General features: G+C 37.5%; 1 protein-coding gene across 2 annotated transcripts; it reads right to left on the bottom strand.

Moving 5' to 3' along the window:
* Positions 1–1015: 1015 nt before the first annotated feature.
* ints6l (integrator complex subunit 6 like) lies at positions 1016–25049 on the bottom strand. 2 transcript variants are annotated; one of them, XM_077236165.1, is made up of 19 exons: positions 25009–25049; positions 23859–23944; positions 23665–23742; positions 15820–15969; positions 14188–14277; positions 13867–14050; positions 13186–13314; positions 12242–12405; positions 10391–10543; positions 8225–8357; positions 7189–7283; positions 6780–6890; positions 6387–6602; positions 5989–6115; positions 5263–5405; positions 4930–5158; positions 3543–3923; positions 3292–3385; positions 1016–2290 (listed from the first exon to the last, which is right to left on the bottom strand). In XM_077236165.1, exons 2-19 carry the CDS (start codon positions 23928–23930, stop codon positions 2188–2190), a joined length of 2652 nt encoding a protein of 883 aa, XP_077092280.1. In that variant the 5' UTR covers positions 23931–23944; positions 25009–25049; the 3' UTR covers positions 1016–2187. The 2 variants fall into 2 exon arrangements, with proteins under 2 accessions (XP_077092280.1, XP_077092279.1); XM_077236164.1 differs by lacking the exon at positions 25009–25049 and having other exon boundaries at positions 23859–24170.
* Positions 25050–25564: the final 515 nt, after the last annotated feature.

Genomic DNA, 25564 nt, shown 5'->3' with positions numbered 1-25564 from the left:
GAGAGAAACTCAGTGCTGAAGCGCCCGCGGAGAACACACTCGCTGGCAAACCACGCTCAGATAAGCAGGAAGTGTGCACTCGCCGGGAGATCGCCGTCACACCAACACTGGAGAGTTGCTCGTCTCGTAAGAAGCTGACAATCAGAGATAGCTTAAGGAGTGAAGAATTACACTTGGCTCCGAAGCGAAAACATATCTGCCTGTTGCTGGCGTCCTCCTTTTATACCCACGAGGTGGGGCGGAGTTACGTCATGCAAATTCCGCAGACCCATGGCATTTCTTTGCCATTGGCTCGTTTTGTAATACTCGAAGTTGATAGGCTTTCTAAGCGAAACCCCATTCGTCGTCATCCGACGTAACTCGGAGTGACAACGAAAGGGAACAAGAACTTTTCTTTTGTTATTTTTTGCAGTATGATCATGAATTATTCCTTAAATTTTCTGTACTTGGTCTCAAAAAGGTCTTAAATCTACCTTTATTAAATCTGCAAAAACCCTGCTTCTAGTGTGGGGTTAAATAAATGGTTAAGAGGCCTATTAAAAGATTAAAAGACAAAAGCATACAAAAATTCAAAACTGTATAAATCTTGTAAGTTTTGTAAGTTAAAGCAGATTATATATACTTCAACCAATGCATTAATAATTTCAAATTCAGTGGATTCTGTGCAAAAGACAACCACTTTATAATATATATGTACATTACTGTTCAAAAGTTTAGGCTCAGTAATATTTTTTTTATATTTCTGAAAGAACCATTTATTATTATTATCAATGTTAAAAACAGTTTGAAAACCACTTGATATTTCTGTGGAATAGAAAGAATAGAATAGAAATTCTGTGGAATAGAAACAGCATCTATTATAATTCATTTAACATTGTAAACATATTTTACTGTCACTTTTGATCAATTTAATGCATCCTTGCTAAACAAAAGTGTTAATTCCTTTAAAATAATCGTATTGACCCCAAACTTTTGAACGGTAGTGAATATATAAAATTATGCAATAATGCACACATTTTCCTTTGCAATGTTTGTTTTTATTTTCCATTTTCATTGTTTTTATAAAAAAAATCATAAAACTTTGTCTATATAATATCAGTTTACAAAATGCTTTATACAATTCTTAAAATATTTTTTATGTTCTTGTAGGAATACCATCCAAAAATAATCTTTAGTATTTATGAACATTAAAAAGTAGTACACCTCTGTTTTTAAAAATGAACAGAACCAACAAGAATGTGGTCACTAATGTAACTCGCATCTGTGAAATGAAACTTAGGAGTCCGCGACTTCTCCCCTGATGAGAAGCGTAGGATGACCAAACATGTCAGGTGACCACATACCGGACACAATCAAAACTCTGCTGTGTTTCACACAATAGTTGGCATTTCCCAAGTGTGGACAAGGTGTTCATATTTTCATTGGACGCTATTGCTTATAGGACACTGAATGATGCTAATCTATGTGACATTACATATCACCACAAATACAACAACAGCCCAGCTACCAAATCTCGAAAGTCTCAAGGACATTCTTCTGAAAACTTCATTATTTTTCCACAGTTATAGGGAGTAAAATTGAGCTTGGCATACTGATGATTGTAGGGTTATTGCTTTTGAGAGGTCTACATTAGTGTAGTTCCTGATCCAGACTGCTTTAAAGGTCCAACTGAGTTGTTTGACTTGTGGGCATTTCATGCAAACACAAATCCATCTATTATCTGCTTTGAACAATCCATTGATGTCAAATACCAGTGGACAGACATAATATATAGACATACAGTAATCACGTGACAGACGCTGACCTCTGCCTCAGATGACCCTGTAATATCACATAGTGGGTGAGACTTGGCTTTTCTGGAGTGTGCTTGTTCATTATTCATTACTTTATGGTTAAATTACATCATTTTCAGGTCCGCAAAGCCTACATGTGGACAGAAAGCCCCTGTCAAACCTGGAACGCCTCTCTCCATTGTGAGCACTCTTTCAGAGTTATGACACAATTCAGTGACTGGAAGCGCCTGGACCAAAGCGTGAGCCAGACAGGCCTCCATCCTCCTTAATGTTCTCTCTCCGTCACTACGTACTGAGGCTGATGGGTCAGTCTCAAACCCGTGTGCTCAGTCGGCATGCTCTGCCACTTCTCCATCGTCTCGCGTGTCTCTCAGCGGTGAGATGGGACGTCCCACTATCTGCTGTGGATATTGTTGAGTTGTGCGGGCAGCATCTGTTTGTCTTCAATCTCCTCCAGAGCGGTCTCCAGCTGCTGGATCAGCACACGCTTCTTAAACCTGAAAGAGACGGAGATATTTAGCTGCATTTATTTACATTATATTAATATATATGTATATTACTTTACTGAAAATAGGATAATATCTAAATAATATAAAGAAAAAAAACGTGCATATTAAGACGAGCGTTCAGTGAATATATCCTATACGTTTTTTTTTCATTGATACATGTACTTGTTTGAAGTATGAATATAAGAAAAAGTAATGAATTTAGGGGGGTTATGCTTAAAACAATAAATAATATTTTGCTTAAATGGAATTTTTACTTCTAACGTAAATTTGTTTTGTTTGTCAGTGAGCTTCTGCACTAACTTTGGAGAGAATGCTGTGTTATTTTATGCAATGAATTGTGATACACTAAACAGAGCTCAACGTCTTATACTGTTTGTTATAAAACCCATAGCCTTAATCCAAAAAATGTTTGTGATCCAAAATTTATTTTATTTGTCTTATTTTTGGGGCTTTTGATTTTGATTCGATTGTACATGTCTGTGACTAAAAATTAAAATAAATCATTATAATAATTAGAATTGAATTATAATGATATAAAGTGAACATGCAAGAGGCAGAGGATCAGTGCTGTTATTGTTAACTAAACTTATAAAAAATATATTTTTTGTTAATTGAAATAAAGCTAAATAAAATAAAAGTATTACATGAAAAAATAAACTTAAAAAGTAAATTAGTGAAATAAAATAAGTTTGTGGATTTACTACGATTACTAAAAATAAAACTGAAATAATAGATGAACGCTTATAGTTGCTCATTGGCAACTGATACAGCAGAAGTCAGCTGTACTGTACAGAGAATTATGTAATTGCAACCAGATTCAGTAAACGACTTATAAGCCTGTGCCATCTAGAGTTTCATGACAGAATTTTGTATTAATAAAAATGACAGAAGCACATAAAAAATGATTAAGTACAACATACTGACATCCTCTATGGTGTCATAGGTGAGAGGACCATGAAAGGCATGAGAGGTTTACAGAAAGCTCTTACCTGGCTGCCTCTTTGATGGCATGATGAATAAAGTACCTCTGCACCGACACTGGCCCCTTCACCTCCTCCAGTAACCTGAATACTGCCTCATAATCTGCACAAAAGAATGAGCAATGGCTTTATTAAATTCTATAATATACACTCTCTTTAATAGTGCAAGTCCACTTGATTAAACCTAGACAATAATTCAGAGCGAATAAAAAAATGAATGGGCTTAAAGAATTAATTTGGCATTATAATTAGATACTCACTACGGCCAGGCTTGCGGACCTCTTTGATGACTCGAGTGCGCAGCTCCGCGTTACTCCCTTCCAGGGGAATCATAACGATTGTGCCCTGGTCTGGAGTGTCTTCTCCATTGCCCTCCATCGCCTCCTCCTGGCTTGGAGGACTCAGGTCCTCACAGTTCTGTGTGTGATCAGAGAGTCTTTCATCCAGACAGTTCTCCAGTCCTATTCTCTCCTCCTCGCCATCTGGTGCCTCCACCTCTCCTCTGTCCTCCGCAGGTGCAGGTCCTTCTCCTTCTCCTTCTCCCTCTCCATCCACTCCTCCAGGCCACTCGTCTCCAGCATCATCGCCTGGCTCCCGCTCCCCATTGCTTTCTGTGCCCCCTATACTGTTCTCTTCGGCTCCTGTAGGAGAAAACAGTTGATGACATATTATTGCTTTAATTCATAGTTACTTTTTCAGTGGAATAGCAGTATATAGTATATATGCTACCAAAAGTTTGGGGACGGTAAACTTGTTTTTTAGTTTTTTTTAACTTTGTTTAGCTTTGTTTATAATTTTACTCAGCAAGGATGCATTAAATTGATCTAAATGACAGTAAAGACAGTAATTACAAATGTTTCTTGAGCAGTAAATCACCAGAATGATCCATAGAAGGATCATGTGACATGGAAGACTGGAGTAATGATAATTTGCCATCACGGAAATAATTTACATTTTAAAGTATATTACAATAGAAAACTGTTATCATGAATGGTAATCATTTTTCCAAAAATTACTGTTTTTACTGTACTTAAATGAGTTAAATAAATGCAGCCTTGATGAGTATAAGAAATGGCTTTCTAAACATTAAAACATTTTACTGACCACAAACAAAAAATGAAGTATTCAGCAAAGCACACTGCACACTAAACAGTCCCACAATGCAATGCACTCTCAACCAGAAGTAATTACAACTCTGATCTTTTTTTGACAAATTATTGTAACGGGCGTTTTACTCAGGAGGCGCCTGAGTAACTGAATAACTTAGTCTTCAGTTTTCAGGTAGGTCTAATTAATTTGTGTCTGTTCAATTGTAGTTTGTTTTCTTTGCTCTTTCTTCAGTTTACTTGTCTTCAGTAAGCTTGAGAGGTTTTTTTTAGGATAGTATTAGATTTTTAACAATATTGAAAATTGTGAAAAGAATCGTATCAAATATTTTGATATCATATAGAGCTTATATAAAGCAAAAATAACTATATTCTGATATATATAGTTATCGTGAAAAAAAATTACTCGATTTGTTATTACTTAAGATTTTGGTCATATCGCCCACCCCTAATGTCTACTGTTTCACTTAAAATAAAATAAAAACGGTATACGGTACACAGTAAGCTAAGATTCAGTCAGCTTTGACTCAGAGAACTTTACCTTTGTGTAGTGGGATGGGTTTAATGATTCCTTGCTGGCCTTGAGTCCCTGCGGGGCCCTTGCCCAGTACATGATTGGTTATTATTGGAGGGGTTTGGGGCCGGCGCAACAGTGGGGACATACTCCTCCGCCTCTTCAGGGCAGTGCCCGAGTTTAGATCCCCCGTGTTACTTCGCTTCTTATTTTGTGGCCCTGTCACAAACTCATCTGCTTCATCTATCATCATTCCCTGTTGTTGGGAGAGGAGGAAGAGGGAAAACAAAAAAACTTGGTATGTAAAAATTTCCGTTTTGACCTGTGATTATTTAGCAATAGGTTTAACTGTGCAAGCACCTTCTTGTCCTGTTTGAATGGGTTGCCGAATGTGTGCAGTCGTTTGGGCTGGTCTGGATCAATCTCACGCAGAGGAGATGGCATCATCTTAAGAAACTCTTGATAATTTCCCATCTGCCCAACTGGAATACTGTGCAAGGAGTCTACAGAATCATGGAAAAAAAAATTAACTATCCATTCATGAACATTTTTGATGGAATGTCAGCATTAGAAATGTAATTTTTGTAGTGAAAAGAAACAGTGTCTCTTGTTGTTATGCTAAATGCATATGGTCATTGTTAGGGCCGGCTCCAACAGGACACGTTTTTGTGGAAAAATGCGATACAAAGGTCAGTGGAATGGAAAAAAAGTAATATTCGGATTAAGTTGAATTAAACTTGAAGTTGAACCAGAGCGCCATGTTTTTAGAATGCATGTGTCATGCGTGAGACACTGCAAAAGATGTGAAATGCCAGCATCTGTCAAGCGCCTGTTTACCTAGAAAAACAATGAAAAAAACAGTGAAGTGGAAAAACGCATTCTGCGTGGACGGCAAAAAAACAAACAAAAAAAACTATGGCTTACTTTCTTTTTCGGAAAGCTGTTTGGTTTGAAAGTGACTTCTGTGTGAGCTGGGCTTCATGCATTGCTACACTACTGACAACAGTCAATTATCTTTTTTGACTGTGAAAATCGAAAGGTTCACTAAACTTAGCAAAATGGATTTTGTCTCTTTGGTACATTTACCATCATCCTGGCCTCTGATCAGCTTCTGCGTTGTCCTCAAAAGGTTAGAACGCATCCGAGTCACTTGATCTAGAAGGTTCCGTCGCGGAATATCATAAGCGTTCCTATAGGCCTGGGGCTTCAAATCCTTGAAGAGAAGGTTAGTAAATGATTATAGAAGTTAAATATTAGTCTCTAACCCAATAAAAATTGCATAAGTTTTCAAGTCACTTAGACTTATATTAAGATGTCCAGTCGTAAGAATTCATCAGAATTAACCAGCATCAGGAAGAAAATACGATTTTAGAGATCTGTCCATGTTAGCATAACTACATTCTAAACACCGAACATGAACTGAGACATGATTCATTTCGAATAGACCCTGTAATGTAATTCAGCTCCACTCAAACTGTCTGTACCTTGTTGAGAAGTGCGATCTGGAATCCAGCAAACTCTTTGAAGTTCATGTCGATGAGTCGGAGGGGTACCTCTCCCATGATGCCCTGCAGGAGCTGCTTGAAATCACGGCGGTGAGCCAAAGACAGGGCGCTTGAGTGGTTCTTCACCTTGATGCCCATCTCATGAGAAGGCTTCTTCCCGACAGACACAATCAGACGGTCTGACTCAATCTTTGCCTACAAAATCAAGTACAACTCGATTTAAAAAGCTGAATCACTCAGACCTCATACAAACAAGATTTATTACTGAATTAATATAATACGTTGACATGTAATATAGAATAATCCAAGGAATGATATGAGTTTGAATACCATTGAACATAATTTCAACTAAAAACTGCGAATCACACTCACCTGCTGACTGAGTTTTTTTAGGTAGGAAATGACACTGTAGCTCAAGCCACAATCCATGTTGTCAGAGATGAGATTTGGGATTCCCATCATCCTTAGTGCCTTCTTGAGAGGCTGCATTCAGTAAAAAAAGAGAGAAGAGTGGAGAAGCAGATACAAAGGAAGTGAAAATGAGAACACTGCACTCAGAGCACATATCCTTGACCTCATTACAGCTGTTAACAGACTACAGAACAAATACAACTCATGAAAGAGGTCAGATTACAAGTGACCCTTAAGAACATCTAACAGCCCATCAATTGAACATTGCATAGATTTATATACACAAAGGAGGTGTCTTATTTTCTAAGCAGGACACTTCTGTGCTCTATTGGGATGGTTTTTTTCAAAGTAGGAAAGAAGAGCATCTTACCAAGAGAAAGTAAGGAGGCATGGACTTCAGGTACATTTCAAAGGCCTGACGCCACTTGAGGTTTGGCTTAAGTTTGTGTACTTTAAACAAATCATCTGTAAGGAGAATAAGAGTTGGTAAGCTTGCTGTAGAAAGCCATCACATTACATTACAGAGCTGAAATGCTTCCTTTATGTAATTCTCAGGAGGAAATGAAAGAGGCACAGAAATTTTACACAATTTATGCAGCAACATACAAAAAAACAACAACATGTGGACACTCGGAGTTGAACGACATTTATGTGATTAAAGTAGTCGACTTGTCGCTGATGACAAATAAGCCTGAGACTCGAACTGGTCTTGAGCACAACTATGGAAAACGACACAGCGCTGCCCACAAGGCTATTGTTCATACATAACAGCTTATTTTCCTCAGTTCTTATCAGATATATGAATGCATTAATGAGAGAGCAATTGCGTGTAATTAATTAATTGTACCTGGCAACGTCTCTCTACTAATAGTGGAGCTGTGGGTTTTAGTTACGCAAGTAACAATCAAACAGCTGACTGTAACCATTAACTTCCATAGTAGGAAAAACACTATGGAAGTCAATGGCTGCCGTCGACTGTCTGGTTACCAACATTCTTTAAAATATCTTCTTTTGTGTTCAACAGAAGAAAGAAACTCCTCCAGATTTGGAACAACTTGAGGGTGAATAAGTGATGACAGAATTTTCATTTTTGGGTGAACTATCCTTTTAAAGTCAACTTGTCTGTGCAACCCCAAGTGGACACTTAAAAGTGTATAAATGTTAAAGTGTATTATGTGTGTGTGTGTGTTTCTGTGTTCTTTTTTGTCATTCATTCATTTATTTTAATTTTTAAGTTATTATTATTTTATTCGTTAAATGATTTTATAATTGAGAATTGTCTTTTATTTTTATGTCTCTTTTCATGGCTAAACAAAGCACCACTGCTGTGTATGAAATGTGCTATAGAAAAAAAGTGTATGAATAAGGTAATGTATAGCACAAAATGTCAATGAGAAAACACGTACCGAGGAGTGGCAACAGGACGGGATAGTTGTAAGGCATAACGAAGAGGTTGACACAGGTGAGTGTAGTGCTGGCCTTTAGGTATCCGAACGGGTGTGCTAGATCGCTGTGTTTGCCGCTGCAGTTCACAAACACCTGGGTGACGGGGGAGAGGAGTTAGCATTGTATAGTGTCTCCTGAGAGCTCAGCTCTCACATGAAGCTGTTTCTCAGAGACAAAACCCATTTATCAACAGGTCATTAGCTAAAAGGGTTCCTTAGAGCCTAGTGTGCTATAAATGCCTCTAAATATGCTTATAAATGGATGTGCTCTATCTAATTGATCTACGATTTACCTTGTTTTCTTTATATGCTATATAGTGAGGCAAGTGATAATGTAACATTGTAACCATGCCAAAAGACAAACACAAATGGTCATTATATATTTTTTTTTTAGATGTGCTCACTGTATGATGCAAGAAGGAGCAACATATCAAAGGAACGGACTTACAAAAAACCTTTCCAGGTATTGACCTAGGTATTTATAGAATGTGTATAAATAAGCATGGAAAAACACTTCAATTTTACCACTGTACAGTCACCTCCCTTTGTGCAAGTTCTTTCAAGAAACTAAATGGTCTAGGAGGTAATAGCTCTTGAGAGACCGTTGATCATCATTTCATAGAAGACCAAAATGAACCAAAACAAGTGTATAACATTATTCCATCTCCAAAAGTAATCATGCCCTTCTCATGGCCCAGCGTCAAAGTTCATATTTTTCAAATTGTTTGGGCCGTAAGAACATTTTGATTAGTCAAATAGAAAATAAAAGTAAAAAAAAAATGTATGTGATTTTATGTTAAAAAGATTACAACCATTCAACTGTTCATAATTTAACAGCAAATACAGAAACAACAAAAATATTTCAGAATTACATACATAAATGCAATCTGATTTGTTTGAATAATAAACAAATTAACTGGTTTTTAGATTTTCTGAGCAAAATCTGAGTGTTTTTAGTGCAGTTGCTATGGCTTTGAACGGTGGTTGAGAACTGCTGCAGGCCAAAAGAGCCCACCTCTAAATCTCTATGATATTTTAGCTCCTTGATATGACTCGAGTCAATCATGAATAAAATGCTACATCTGATGTTTGCATTCAGAACTGCCTCTGAATCAGCAACCTCGTACAAATGTTCACAATCTGCATGGCTGAGTGAGAACTTTTCTGTGAGCACTTTCAAACTCATAACCATCTATATTAGGGTTTAATTCTACTCTACTGCACTGTATTTGGAATAATCTCATATGGTGGTATTGATAATATTCTTTGCTCCTCTATAATCAGGTTTCCTCTAGTGTAAGTCACTTTAGATAAGCATCTGCTGACTGAAATATTGTAAGAAACCCTGCACAATCTGTATTAATGGACGGAAATCAGGAAGGAAATATTGCATTCCGTTTAATGTCAAAGATTACTTCAAAAGTTGGCAGACAATAAATGTATTGTTCAAAAGTTTGGGGTCTGAAATTATTTTTAAAATCTCTTTTGCTGACCAAGGCTGCATTTATTTAATAAAAAATACAATACAAACAGTAATATTGTGAAATTGTATTACAATTTAAAATTACTGTTTTCTATTTTAATATATTTTAAAATGTAATTTATTCCTGTGATGCAAAGCTGAATTTTCAGCATCATTACTCCAGTCTTCAGTGTCACATGATCCTTCAGAAATCATTCTAATATGCTGATTTGATGCACAAGAAACATTTAATATTATTATTATTATTATCAAAGTTGAAAACATTCGAAATAGAAATATTTTGTAACATTATAAATACTGTCACATATGATCAATTAATGCATCCTTGCTGAAAAAAGGAATTAATATCTTTACAAAAAATAAATCTTACGGACCCAAAACTTTTGAATCCCCAAAAACTCCTCAACAATATCTCATTCAAACTGCTGCTAAACCAGTTATTAAATGCAGGACTTGACATGTAATTTGTGTTGTGCTTTATACATTCCAGTAAATATGGGAAAGCTAAACACCCACTTCTTTCTGCTCTTTTAACACCATAATATCTATTCACCATGAAACTCAGCTCTACCCATACAGCAGTCTGAGGGCTGTGAAAGATGAAATGCAAAAAGATTAAATATTTGTGTGAAAAGATGTCCCACCTGCCAGCACATGTGCGGAGATTTCCTCTCCAAGATGTACTGGGTGAGCGGGGACGGCTCCAGCTCATATTTGTCAAAAGGCAGCTTTTCAATAACCATCGGTTCACAGTCAACACATGAAAATCTCACCATAGGATGGGAAGATCGAGGAGGCTAAAGAGAAAAAAAACAACTGTTAAACAGAAATCCTCTGTAAAACATTCTCCAAAAATTTTATTATTTTTATTAGATATGTCTGTTAGATGGCCAATTCATCCTGTAATTACAGCACCAGTGGGTAATGGGGTACTAATGACCCATGGTTTACAGGCACGTGACAATACTAGCTGTTTATTCCCTGAGCAGATACTCTCACAACACCCTGACTGAACACTTAATAAACCAAAGGAAGCATTTTGGAAAAAAATGAAATATTAAAAAAGAGCCTTTTAATCACTCAGACAAAGCTTAATTTGGCATCTTTCGAGGCTAATGATAGTAACTGCACCCAAACCCATTGTGCTACTGATTCACAATATTGCAGACATGACAGCTGAGATGTCAGGAAGGAAATGACCTCATGTTAAGCTAGCAGTTAGCAGTTAAACTAGCACTAAATCTCTGGTGAGCTACTGAACAGCAGTCTTATTCTGCTGGCAATGTCTTTCACAGTGCCCACGGTCAGAGCTGAGCTGTGGCACTTTGGCATGGTACCAGCTGTTGTCTGTCTAAGAGAGAATAGACAGTGAGGGGGTGGGAAACCTCAGGACAGTGAAGCCTTTCCTCATGTTACCACTCTTTTCAGCTCTCTTATCTTCATCCACATTCATTAGCACTGTTTGAGCAAGATGAAAGCTAACCTTTAGTTTGCAGAGGTCATTACCTTTGGCTAGAAAATTGCGTCAGCCACTCGGCTTGGATGAGCCAATACTTATACACCTATCAAAACTCCTTTTGCAAACCTAGTACGTTTCCATTTTAATAAGCAGAAAGAAGCTGACTGAAAAAAGAAATGGCTGACTGTCTGTCAGGTCCCAAAGCTCAGCAGAAAGCCCTTCTGTGATCACTCATTAAATGTTTTAGCCAAATTTATAGTGTTTTCAGCAAGATTTAACACATTTTACAATGTTCTCCACCAAATCAGTGCAGAAAATGCGAGAAAAGTCAGACTGGGCGAGTGTTATTTATAGATTTTATTCATATTTTGAATTAGCTTTCATTTTTATATTTTCAGTTTCCATTTTATGTGATTTTGTTTTTTTTTTCATTATTTTTTATTTTGGTTTTCATTTAGTAATTGTACTATGCTTAAGCTTAAACATAGTTCAGTCTGTAGCCTAGGGAACATTTTTAGTTTTAATTTAGTTTAAAGGGGCAATACTCTGCTTTTAATGAAACATGGCTGCCTATGCAGGCAAATTATAAAATAAAAAAATAAAAAATTTGTGCTACATGACTGGAGAAAATAGGAGAAAAAGCGCTGTGGCCCAAAAATGTCCCTTAATGCCAAAGGTAGGAAAAATGCAACACCCATAATGCACTGGGTTCGATCTGACTGTCCATGAGAGGGAATACAAAAAAGCTGAAGTACGATCTGTAGTTTTTGCTGACAAGTGAACGGGGATATCTGGGTGCAGGTAACATGGAGAAAGTGTATATCTAGTGTATATCTAGAAATCTAGTATATTTAATAAAATTTCAGTTTCATTTCAGTTAACAAAAAAGTTTTTAATAGGTTTAGTTGACAACAAAAACGCTGGTCTGGGCTCATTAATATGAAAATAAATGTGCATATGTCAGAGATTAAAAATAAAAGAAGTAATTTCTTAATTCTGCACATATAAACTCTATTTTGCAGGTTTTAAAATTTACCAAAGTGGGGGAGTTCTGGTCAGGCCAGAAGGATTCTGGGATTGGCCAGTGACCCACAGGTACGCCTGTCTTGGGGTTGGGCCGGACGTAAATGAGCTTGTGGCAGCTGTGCCAGGGCTGCGGACTGAAGGACAACGAAGGACGAGCTGGATCCACAAGACCATCTGCACATAGAGAAGACAATCAATGTCTATTTAAGGAGAAGTTAACCCAAAAATTAAAAAAAAAATTATCAATTACTCACCCTCATGTCGTTCCAAACCAGTAAGACTTTTGTTCATCTTTGAAACACAAATGAAGATCTTTTTAATGAAATCTGAGAGCTTTCTGTCCCTCCTTTGACAGTCTAAGCAACTGCCACTTTGACGCTTCAAGAAGATCATAAAACTAATCCATATGAATTGAGCGGTTTAGTCCAAATTGTCTGTAGAGACTCGATCGCTTTATATGATGGTTGATATGACGCTTAACAGATTTAATTTAGGCTTTTATTCACATATAAACACTGATCAGTAAACATAATCAGAAGCTCCACCAAACCTGCTTGACGCGCAAGAACAAACCTCTTGTGGAAGCTCAAACGTGCTGCGTAACACAAGAATGAACCTCATTGGTTCTCACACGTCAAGCAAACATGCTTGAGCTTCCATTAACCACAACTTATGTGTGAGTGGATGAATGTTTATATGTGACTAAAAGTCAAAATTAAATCTGTTCATCATATAAAGCGACGGTGTGTCTTCAGAAAATGTGGACTAAATCAGACTAAATTGGACTAAAATATCTTAATTTGTGTTCCAAAGATGAATGAAAGTCTCATGGGTTTGGAACGACATGAGGGTGAGTAAACGATCACAGAATTAAAACATTCTTGGTGAACTATTCCTTTAATTATTTTCCCAATAAGCACAAAACTAACATGTAATCACATTATCAGCACTGACCTTCACCTATCACAGGTGGATCTGGACCGCTCTTCTCAAAGTGTATTACAACTCCACTCCAAACCTTTTGGACGAGAGACTCGAGACACTGGTTCAGCATCCTTTGCGTCTTCACGCAGTAAGAGCGCCCTTATAGAGAGTGGGTGAGAAAAAGAGAGGGAAAAAAAAGAGCTAAACAAGCAAAATCTGCATAATCAACCTGAAATAACCCTGTGCTTATGGGAACTTCAGTGCATAGGTTGGAAAAAAATCACAAGTTGCTTCATTTTCTGAAAAGACAGACAATTGGTTTTGAATCAAGCAATCAAGTCTTCACAGGAAGAAAGGGCGTACAGTTCACATGTGAGATCGAGGCGAGATGCTTGTATCTGAGCGCTGCATTGAAGAGAAATCACATAATAACAGACTTGTAAGGGGGCTGACAGATTAATTGCAGAGTTTTACAGGGGCTGAGATGAAAAACAGGGCTGAAGACCCCTTAAATAGGGTCTAGAACCACTTATATCAAAAGGACCATTTAAAGCACTTTCGTGGAATCCAGGCCTCATAAATCAAACTTAACGGTTGATTAGATAAATATTTGAACCTGTATTTTCTCATCAGACCTGGTTTAAATATACACGTTTAAATTCTAAAACAGTTTGGTACTGAAAAGTGAGATTGTTAAGCCGATGGATGTACCTCCAGTGACCTCACACATCTGGGTGATAGCAGACTCATCAGTGGGCACACTGCCTAGCTGCTCGCCATCGGGCACGGCCATTCCTGGCAGACGCAGGACCAGGGCGAAGAGTCGCTGGTCCCAGCGGAACGGCTCCTTTGTCAGCTCACTACCCGGCAGCGGGGAATTCAGCGGCAGATGTAGCTTAAGGAGGAAGATAAAACGAGAAGTGAGATGAAATCGGGGTTAATGAAAAGACACACAGCCTGAAAAACTTAACATTATACATGATATAAATGGACAAACAAGTCAAATAATGGTTAAGAGTATTTGTCCCTCACCTCCTCAGCCACCCCAGAGCTGTGCGTCAGTTTGTTACCATCTGTAATCGTAATAATGACCGATGGCTCCAGAAAGAATGGGTTCCGACCCTAGAAGAGAGGACATTATCTCTTAAAAAACCCAAAAGGCAAAGAAAAAGAGATTTTTGTTGTTTTCTTATTTCTGTGATCTTCTATAAGATGCCCAAAAATCTGATCTTTCCTTCCATACATTTACCAAACTGCTTGTCTTATACAGTATATGGTTGTGCTTGTGGGGATCATCAGTAATATTGTGAAATATTATTACAATTTAAAATAACTGTTTTCCAATTAAATTTACTTTAAAAAAGTATCCCTGTGATGCAAAGCTGAATTTTCAGCATCATTAGTCCAGTCTTCAGTGTCACATGGTCCTTTCAGAAATCATTCTGTGAACTATTAACAAAAAAATGTATTTACTGACACAAATGTTAATAAATGCTGTAAAAATATATTGCTCATTGTTAGTTTATGCATTAATCTTAACAAATGAGACCTCACTGTAAAGAGTATAAATGTCTTTACTGTCCCTTTTGCTCAATTTAACGCATTCATGATAAATAAAAGTCTTTCTTAAAAAACAAAAATCTTACTAACCACAACTTTTTGAACAGTGGTGTAAGTGAACCATTAACTAAAAAATGGTATTTCAACGGAAAGTTAAAATCAGAACTTATCTTTGTTTAAAATGTTACAAAATACTAAAACTTGCTGCTTTCCTACACGGTTCAATGAAATGAGGTAGTAACATTAAAACTTGACAGATGTTGCTAATTGTAGTTAATACAGTAAACGGTCGGTGAGTGAATACAAGATGCATTCTCTCTGTCCGTACTGCAGGGGTCAGCACTTAGTTACTCACCCTCGCAGTACATACTCAGCATGTAGATTAGCACACTGCCTGAGGGTTACCTCTCAAAATGCATGTCTTCTGTTTTAGCTAATCCAGCGTCTTAATGTGTGCCTATAATGTATCTGAATATTCTGAATAACAAATAATCCAACTGCATGATGTATAAAAAACACACACAAATCAAACTAAATGAAGGTGATACTCCTGTGAGGTGATACTGATACAAAACTGTCTCTGTAATCTCTGCATGTTGCTACATCCATTCCTCCTCCCGGGTAAAGAGCCCTCCTGTTACTGCCGATGAAAGCATCTACACTACAAAGCCTCGCTGAATGGATGGTGCTGCTTGAAGCTTTTAAAGCTTTGGACTACAGAACATTTTCCCATATGTTAGCTGGGTCACTCTCATGCCTTCTGGAAAACTTTAGATGTGCTGTGAAATGGTTATTTTTTGTGTAATGGCTTCTTTCCAGAGAAGGAACATGTTGATACACACACTGAATGAGTTCTGCTAAATTACATTTACAAGTAACAAAACATTCAAGGCTGGATGGGACTAAAGGTACATTTTCTTAAAATATTGATTGATCTGATTACTGTGAGGATGTGTTCTTCTCAGTGTCTGTGGTGGTTAGTATTCTCGTTACGTGAGGAGAGAGTTCTTATTATGCTGCATGCAGAATACACAGGAGTAATTTGTTCTTCATTGAATAAAGATTGTTTTGGCCTTCTGAATACTGAAGGGAGATCGCATTTACCTGACCATAGTTGTCGATGCCAGAGACTAGTCTGTTGAGATTAAGCAGGTCGAAGGCAGCGCGCAGAGCGTGTCCCAGTGAAGTCAGTCCAGATGCCTGCAGGTTCTTCAGCTCACTCATGAATGTGGCATGATTCTCTTTCCAACCCGCCTACCATACACACACAAACACACACACATTATGTGAAAAATAGTCTTGGGAATATCAATCATTCCAACAGTGACATTTCTAAAATGAACCCAAAATGTACACTACTGTTCAAACGTTTGGGGTCAGTAAGATTTTCTAAAGTCTCTTCTGCTCACCAAGGCTGCATTTATTTGATGAATAATACAGTAAAACATTAACATTTTAAAATATTATTACAATTGAAAATAACTGCTTGCAAGGTTTTCAATGATGAGAATATAAGAATATAGATCTACAGTTTGAAATCAAGACCAAACAGTATTGGACTCTTTTTCAAGTTGTCAAAAGTTACTGGAACATGTTCATAGTAATGTGACAAACTACACGTGTGTGAAAAGCATCATTTATTTGCAAATGCCACTTAGATTTTTTTTAATCTACATTCATATATTTTAAATTCTCCTTATATGTCCAAATACCTTTTAAGCCTCTGTATGGATTATTAAAAACATAATCAAATCTTATGCAAACTATTACACAGTAAACGGAGGTTTCCGTCCTAGTATCTGTCAATCACTGGTAGCTTTTCTCACTCTTTCGCCTAGCGAAATGAAACACCTTACTATTACAGCCATGATCAGCCAAGCACAACTACACCTAAACGTCAGCAGAGAGAGACACCAAAGAAGGGTGGAAATAAAGTCAGACACTCAGGACCCAAAAAGTCCACATGACAAGCTTTGCAGAGTATCTGAATGAACAAGTATGTTTGTGTCTTCTAGTACATGTGTGCATGTAGAAGAGAAGCCACAAAGATCCTCTACATAAGGCTTGACTTGTTTTACTATCTTTAAAAGACATTATTGTGTCGGTCCCTGACTCACATTACCCCTGGCAGTAGAAGAATAGTCATTACTTTACTACTCACCCAAAACCTAAACAAAACAATATCAATATAATATGTTAGATGCTGAGAAAAGAACCGAGTTGAATAGTTCACTAAATCTGCTTTTACAAAATGATTCCTGCTCCACATAAATTTACTCAGTGTGAATAAATCAACACATTACATAAACCTGTATACATTGTAAATCCCCACAAGGGAGTGAAGACTTAACAGGTCAGATCCCGAGGTGGTTGAGCTTCAGATGTGTGCGTGTATGTGTGTAGATTTATGTTCATTGGGGAACATTAAAGAATATCATTCATTAATAATAATTTAAAAAAAACAAAGCAGGCAGAGATTTGTCAGTAGGAACAAAAAAGAAACCGTTCAAGCAGTAGCTCTTCTAACTGGCACTCAATAATTCAAGCAACAGAGTAATTCTATTTTTTTTCCCCATCCGTCTTTCTTTCCTTCTGCATTAACAATTTATTGGCTCTGAAGAAGTGTGACTGCAATCAGACTCTCCTTTAATCACACGCTTGTCCAGCTAGGCAGAAGAAGATGGGAGAGAATAAGGAATGTGAACACTGAATAAGCCAGGGAAAAGGATAATACCCTAATTGTAGCTTTAACAGAGGAAATGTAAACTCAAACCCTTCTTTAGAGAGTGAAAACCTGACGGCGATCCAACGGAGGAAAGAACAAACAATGTAATCCACATTTGAGTAATTCTCACGGAAGCATATCCAGACCACATTTCATCCCAAAATTAAACGGAAAAAAAATTGCAGTTATATTTTATTTAAAGAATTAAAGGCATGTACCATATGTTTCATTTTTATATTTGGGATTTTCATTTATTTTCAGTGGTGATACTCATTTTCCTTTTTTATTACTGTAATACAATCTTTTTTTTATTTAAATAAAAATGAACTGAAGGCATTACATCAAATATACCATGTCCATGATGTATAACTACTTTACAATTTAAATAATATATTATTACAAATCATATTCAACCCAAAACTAATAAGGGGAAAATATAGTAAAATTAGCTATGTTTTAAATAAATAAAATTAGGAATAATTTTAGTTTTTTTTTTTACATTGTGCCATCATTTTTGTCAGTTAAGCACACTCTGCCCCAAATGTTCTCATTATTTCAATGTATCAGATGTTTTGCTTTTGACAATTGTGATTCTCAGTAGATTTTTATTACTGTAATAATGTACCTACATTATGCATAAATTAAGGCAGTACAACAAATACTTTCATAATGTATAAATACTTTTAGGAAGAAAATGTGATTATTGTCAAAAAAACTTATGTCACAATAAAGACACCTCAGTTGTCCCCATTTTGCTTTAGGCAAAAACATAATTTCTTATATTGATTTTGAGGTGAAATATGGCCCAGGTATCATCTTGAGAAGTTCCGTGCGATTCGCCCATATATGTCCCTCCGGAGCAGAATGGAGAGAGTGATAATATTAGATAAACATAAAGCTGTTGTTCAGTTACAGACAGCATAAGCGTTTTCTTTTTTCTGCTTTCAGAATTAGCATACCATAAAACAAACCTGGCACTGTTTTTCCTCTCCAAAAGCAGGACAGATGACAAGACAAATGAGCAGTTTTACATAAACTGACAGATAAGGACGTATTTCTTGTTAGGCTCATGTTCTGAGGAAACCGGCAGTCATATAAATGCAGCTCTTGTGATCTGAGGAGGATCATCACAACAGAAAGGGCATGTGACGTGAGTGGATTCACACGGGTTAAGCGACTGCCCTTATGGCTTGAGTATTATTCCAGGATCAGGTTCCCTTGTCCCAGGTTTTAATCTCTTCTACTGCCTAAAGGTTGAACTGATCGAGGATAACTATTGAGCTCGGTTACACACATCCACCCAGTTTTGCAGGAGGGACACTTCTGCCGTCTGAAGGGTGGTGCTTGTCATGTGTGATGATAAAGGCCAGGCAGGAAATAAAATTGTCACTCTAATGGAATGAGAGCTGGTTAACCAGGCAAAGAACTGATCAGATGGACCATCATGCTCATGACAAGCTCAAATAGATCTCCATTTTGAATTTAAGCGAACAACATCCTAACCCGGGACAAGATTTTTCTTGGTGATTACCATCCTTTATCATCGACATGTATGGTGAAGAAATGCTTGATTATATGTTCAGTTACAGTATCTGTTGTGAATAAGGTTTAAGGAGGAGGAGCAACTGTGGATATCTGAAGAAATATTTGGCCTGCCTATCTGTCATGAAGAAAGGACAACAACCACTCCCACTTCACAAGATTCAGAGCAAGATAAAGCATGAGGCAGTGTACAGGATAAACATGGCAGAATGATAAGGTCACCGGACTCACAGACTAGATATTTCTGGGCTACACCAAAATATTTGATGTATGTATTATGTATGGAAATGTTCAATGACTGTGAAAACTATTTGGAAATTTAAGTCACTTGTAATGTATGAATTTGTAATGTATGAATTGTAATGTAAAAATGTATGAATTTCATTGAATTACAAATTTTCAAAAATCAACTGGGTTCTGCAAACAAATGATTTTCTTTGTACTCATTTTTGCATTTACTTTTAACCAACTGGGTCATTTTGGTGGACGCATTAAGTCAATTCCGCTCAAGTTTACACAGGCGGAAACAGGTGTAGCTCATCACATTAACTATGAACATGATCCACTTACCATTAATGTCCAAATACACTTTGTCTTAAAAGGATAGTTCACCTAAAAACTAAAATTACTCACCATCCTGTCGCTCCAAACCCATTAGACTTTTGTTTATCTTCACAACACAAATTAAGATATTTTTGAAATTCTCTCATCATTTTTGTCCATGCAAGTCTACACAACCAAAACTTTCACAATTTAAAAAGTACAAAAAGACATTGTAATCCTTATAAATCAAGCAGTTTAACTCAAGATTTAATTTAGGCTTTTAAAAACATATAAACATTGATTGATGTACATACGAGCCCATCAAATACGGTAAAAATATATACTTGCTTGACGATCAAAAGTCAATGAGGTTTGAAAGTGTTGGTTGTGTGGACTTTCAAATGGATGGACAAAAATGGAGAGAAAATATAAAAAAATAGAGGATGCGCAAACAAAGACTCGAGTCACTTCATAAAAGTGAGTTTTAACCACTGGAGTCACACGGATTACTTTAATGATTTCTTTACTATCTTTCTGGTGCTTGAAATTGGTAGTTGTGTATGCTGTCAATGGAGGGAAAGCGCTCAGATTTTATTAAAAAGATCTTCATTTGTGTTCTGAAGATGACCGAATGTCTTACGGGTTTGAAACTACATGAGGGTGAGTAATTAACGACAGAATTTTCATTTTTGGGTGAACTATCCCTTTAATTTGGCGGTTTTTGCATTGTTTGTATCAAGCAAAAATAACATGTTGACCAGGGCCTCGTCAAGTAAACCACAAATGCAGTCGTATGCATTTTGCACTTTTCCTCCATTAACCAAAGACAGAAACAACACAAAGTTTACAACAAAACAAATTCATTTCATTCTTCAACCTTTTGCTTTAATGATAAGCAATCTAATGGACAATTGATTAAGAAAATTGCAAAGGGCAAAAACTTTGTCAACTTCAGAAAATACACATGGCTAAGAATAATGTTCTGCTTGGCCAGGGCTCAGACAACAAGAAAGGCACACAAACAGGAAAAGAGAGCTTTGTGAAGACTGGAGGCTCACTGGAGCTCTTCACTGTTTAGCTGCTGAAAATCTCATGAATAATTGACAGGAAATAAAAAAGGCACTCTGTCAGACACAGAGGCTAGATTCTTGCTAGGCTGGTATTTGCCCAGTGTATTCTTGTCGAGAACTGGGTAAGCCTGGACGCTAATTCTGAAGAGGCACTGCTTGGCTGAGAAGTATTTTTTTAAACAGGATGCTGGCTACGAATAGTTTAGAGAGGGCTAAGAGCTAATGTAAGAGGGTGGTTATAACATCTCTTTACACTTTAGCATCTCAAACAAAGACATAGTAAGATAACAATGCACATTTACATTTTCATCAACAACGCGGCTAAAACACGCCGTATCATCTACTACGAATCATTAGTGCATATTACCTGGCTATAAGCAGGAAATGTAGTACTTTAGTTAAAGAGTTAAGTGTCACTTGGAAGACAGCCTCAGATTATCTTGGATAAATTGAAACAGGGCGGGAAAACTGCATGACAAGCAGTGAAGTAAGAAAACCCCCCAAGAGAGTGTCTGGCTACTTGCCAGATAGTCCATACTAATGAACTGCTAAAGCGCAAAGCTACTTTCATTGTCAATGTCAAACCACAAACAAAGAAGACAGGAACCCAGGGAGCACCATGTCACATGTACATGTCAGAAAGTGCAGACCTCGATTCAAGTACATGCTGGGAGAAAGAGTGGACGATACTTTGAAATTAGGCTGGGCAAAGTGACTATAACCACAATTCCCATATCCAATATAAGAGAACTGGCACAGCAGAGGATGATGGCTGAATGTGGGGGTGAGAAAGGTCTGAAAAATGATTAAGGAGTTTTTTTTTTTTTTTTTTTGCTTATTGGACTGGTTTTGACGGGTGTGTGGGTTTTAAGCACGCTGGTAAACACTATGCACTCTATGTCACATTTTGGTGAATTTTGCAGAACCAAGGAGTTTTTACTTGCTGTTTTTTTTTTTTTAAATTTTGTTGACAAAATATTAATTTGCAATCACAACCTAAGAGTGTTAGCATTTAATGAGACGTGTATTATATAGCCTGTACATTTAAATGTCAGCTTTTATGAGAATAACTCATGAGAAATGGTTGAACTCTGAAGTGTATGTTAGAGAATCTTTGTCGCAGGTGTGGTGTGTTTCTCTGAAGGATTACAGAGAACAGCCTATAATTCACAAAATGCACTGGTTTAAAATCATTTGTTTCTATTAGATACAGAATCCGTGGAAGACTGAATAAATGCAGGACTTATAATGTTTTTAATATTCTGGATATGTGACAGCAAAGGCGTTAATAATGCATGTTCTCGCTTTGGTTCATAAATCAAAAGTATATAACTAGGTCACAGTAATTATACTGTGAGAACATAAGTTTTATTACATAATAGTATATTATAAAGTTTTGGTAACACTTTATTTTACAATGTTACTGTTACATATGTTACATGTAGTTATGGTAGTAATAACTATAAATTATGGATAATTACATGCTACTAACCCTAAATCAAAGTAAACCCTAATCCTAGTAACTATGTACTTACTATAGGGTTAGGGATCCTACAAGTACATGTAGTTACTTAATATTACTCAGTACTTAAATGCATAATTACAGTTTAACAAAGACATCTTAAAATAAAGTTTTTATATACATAAATAATAATTATCATTTAATAATAATCATAATTTTGAAACCCAAACTGATCAGTACTGCTGTTTTCCACATGAAACATCACTGGCAAGGGAGTTCAGTTGCACATTTGCTTAGCTCATTATGATTTTTGTTATTATATAAGGATTTGAACCTGGGCCCTTGCGTACTACAAAATCACACCACTAGACTGTCACGACTCACAGTCTTAGGAAGAAGTGCCAAAACTGTCACTGTTGCCCTCTCAAAAAATTAGGTGCATGACGCCCCTGAATGTAATACATGCAAGTCTAGTCATGCCCTTGTGTCTTAGAATGATCAAGTAATTCACTAAGCAAGTACGACTACAAGATAACCTTCTCATGACGACCATGACATTTAGTTAGTATTCTGAATAAATAGATTTGTTTGCGTACAATTAACGCAGATGCCTGACCGTTCACCCCACCAACAACTTGTAGACCATCCATTACCTATGCTGTCCATACCCTCACATGTTGGAATCAACTTCCCGTACATATGGAAACTATGCCTCCTAATGCAAAATGCCTCATTATCTCTACAGTGGGTTTTTTTGTGTCAGTATTAGGCTTATTGTACTAGTAGAAATTGCTTGTATTTCCACAGGAAGCATTTATTTCCTAGTTGTTAGTATTCTAGATTACATGCTTGCCATCTGTTGTGCAAAATGGTCTCATATGTGATGCAAGTTTAAGTCACTATTAATGCCTTATATGAAAAAGATGTCTTAAAGTGAGCAATTAGCAAAAATGCTTGTATAGAAATATCTGATGTTCAACTTTAAAGTTTCAGTGACCAAATGTAACAGGACAGCATGCTTAATCTCCTTTCACCTTTCACCTGGCTGTTTGGTGTTTGGGAATTTGAAATATGAATGGGAAGGAGGTGATTGTACTTGCGAATGGAGAGGGAAGGAAGTGTATGCTTGTTTTCAAAGGTAACTTACAAACTTGTCTCTCTAGTCAAGAGCAATGTAAAACTGCAAAGCATCTCCTGCCTCATTTGGTTATTGATGGCTGTTGCACAAATCAAATCATGTTGATTTGTTCAGGCTACAGCGACCAATCAGTATGCAAGAGGAGGACACGTGCTAGAGGGCAGGATGCTTGTCCAATCCGGGCCGAGTTGGCCCACGCACGCGTCATGCACTACGTCACAGTGGATAATAAATCTCTCCGCCTCCATCTCAGCGCTCGAGAGCATTCCCAACACAAAAGCAAAATGTCCGCCATGTTCAGAGGCTGCGCTGCTCCGGGTCTGCGGATATTTTAACAAAAATTAGCCGTTTTCGTCACCGGGAGGCCGCTCGACCCGATGCTACAAACCAGAGGGACAGTAGAGTCTCACTGTCAGAAAATATCTCCGCTTTAACCACATATAAGCACAATTTAGTAGTATTTATTTACCTTTACGCCGTATGGTGGATCATCGAATGTAACTAGCATGTACCTGTCGCCTCTACTAGCCGGGTCTCGGGCACGCAGCTGTTAAAGAAAACGAAACAATAAACATTCATTCAAACTGATCCTGTCATAGGGATCCTTTACTTTAACAAGGTACAACAGTATGCTGAAAAAGTCGGGGTAAAATTATGCTTTACCTTCATAAAGATCTCAACCGCGCCTTTAGCAATGTCCAGATACGTCGTACCCAAATAAGTGCGCTGATTCATAGAAGCGGACGTGTCTATCAAGAAAAGTAAAATAGGCATTTTAAAATGTATAGATTTAAGTCTAGATGTTTGCTAAAATATCTATAATCGGCATATGACCGATCTTGCGGCCCTGGGCATGCATATATGTGTGTATATATTTTGTTATAATCAGACCCCCCCAAAAGAGGGTCGTACTGCCACCCTTTGCAGCCGCCTGATTCTCTATCTGTCTTTTCTGAGCAGTGCTGGGCTCGCGCTGTTAGAGAACTTCTCTTCCGAACAGACCGAAACGCCTTCGCCCCGCCGCTGCTACGCCATTGGCTAAGCTGAGACGCGAAGCCACGCCCACTCCAGTATAAATATGCAATGAGGTCGTGGAATGCCTCATATCTCCTCAGTTCTCCGCGCTCGTTGGTGCGGACGGAGCTCGAGCGGTAGGACGGGGATGTGTGTCATTTGTGTAATCTGCAATCTAAGTGTTTCCTTTTAAAGGGCATTACTGCTATTCTATTGTGTGTTTGACAGATTTAACAAGTTCACTTAAAACATATAGTGTAATTTTGTCTCATAGAAAGGCCAACCCCCTCCTTTCTGATCTCGTCTAGCTGTCTTGGGGGTGGGGAGTAGCTTGGGTTCCGTCAATATCTATAATAATTGTGCCTCCCCCTGACTATCGAGAAATGCATCCTCGCCCGCTTTCCCCTCCTCTTATTTATCTCATTTGAGAGCACATAGGCAAGCGCCATTAATACACCTAACCGACCTAGACCGTGACAACGAACGGCGGCACAGAAGCGGGAGGAAAAGCAGCGTTGTCAGTGACTGGCTCCTCCTAAATCGTGCTCCTCTGTTTCCGTGGAGCCTCACTGCACATGCCATTTGATTTTGTGAATGTGACAAAGGGAAGGAGGCTAGGCAATCTGTTCACCATAATCACAGACATTGATCGTGCGGCGGTAACTGTTACCTCATAAATGTACATACATTTGCGGTGTTCACAAAGATGGTTTATTTACTCTGCAGTATATAATATGCTTTAATCTCTGCAGGGAATAATCTGTGAACAAGTGTCGATGATACAGTAGGCTAAGGCTACCTTATGATCGTACAGCCGCATTTTTACATAACTACAATTCAGTAGCTTGCTCAGGGGGAAAACCCATTGGAGAGATCTATCACTAACATAATGTCACCTATTTTAGAGCACATTCTGCTGTATTGTGCACGGTTTCTGTTTGTTATATTCGTATCCTGATTCACAACAAGGACATATTTTTAATGCGAAACTGTCAGTGTTGTTCATTCATTAACTGCAGCCTATGTCTCCAGCGAGGGGCTTTATAAAGGTCGTCCTATTCTTCTTCCTGTTTCATTTCTCTGTAGTCTGATATTCTGTTAATGCACCAAAAATAAAAAAATCTTTAAATTTGCTCAGTGTGCAAATGTGTCCAAGCGGTCACAAATGTTTTGATTATGGGTTGTGCCCTTTTTTACTGTCTGGTTCTACTTGTGCCCTAAGAAGGCGGTGGTAGTTGTCGTCTGAATGAGCATTCATTTTAAAGGGCGTGTGGGTTTCTTTAGAATTACTTTTTTTCTTTTTACTTTAATAAACTAAAGAGACGACATAAATGCTGTATGTTGTGTTGTCAAAT

This window comes from Siphateles boraxobius, unplaced genomic scaffold (genome assembly GCF_051911475.1).
Source record: "Siphateles boraxobius isolate OS27281-9 unplaced genomic scaffold, OSU_SipBor_1 2, whole genome shotgun sequence".
Lineage (NCBI taxonomy): Eukaryota > Metazoa > Chordata > Actinopteri > Cypriniformes > Leuciscidae > Siphateles > Siphateles boraxobius.
The sequence above is the reverse complement of the archived record's forward strand: the minus strand, read 5'-3'. Positions and strand labels throughout refer to the sequence as shown.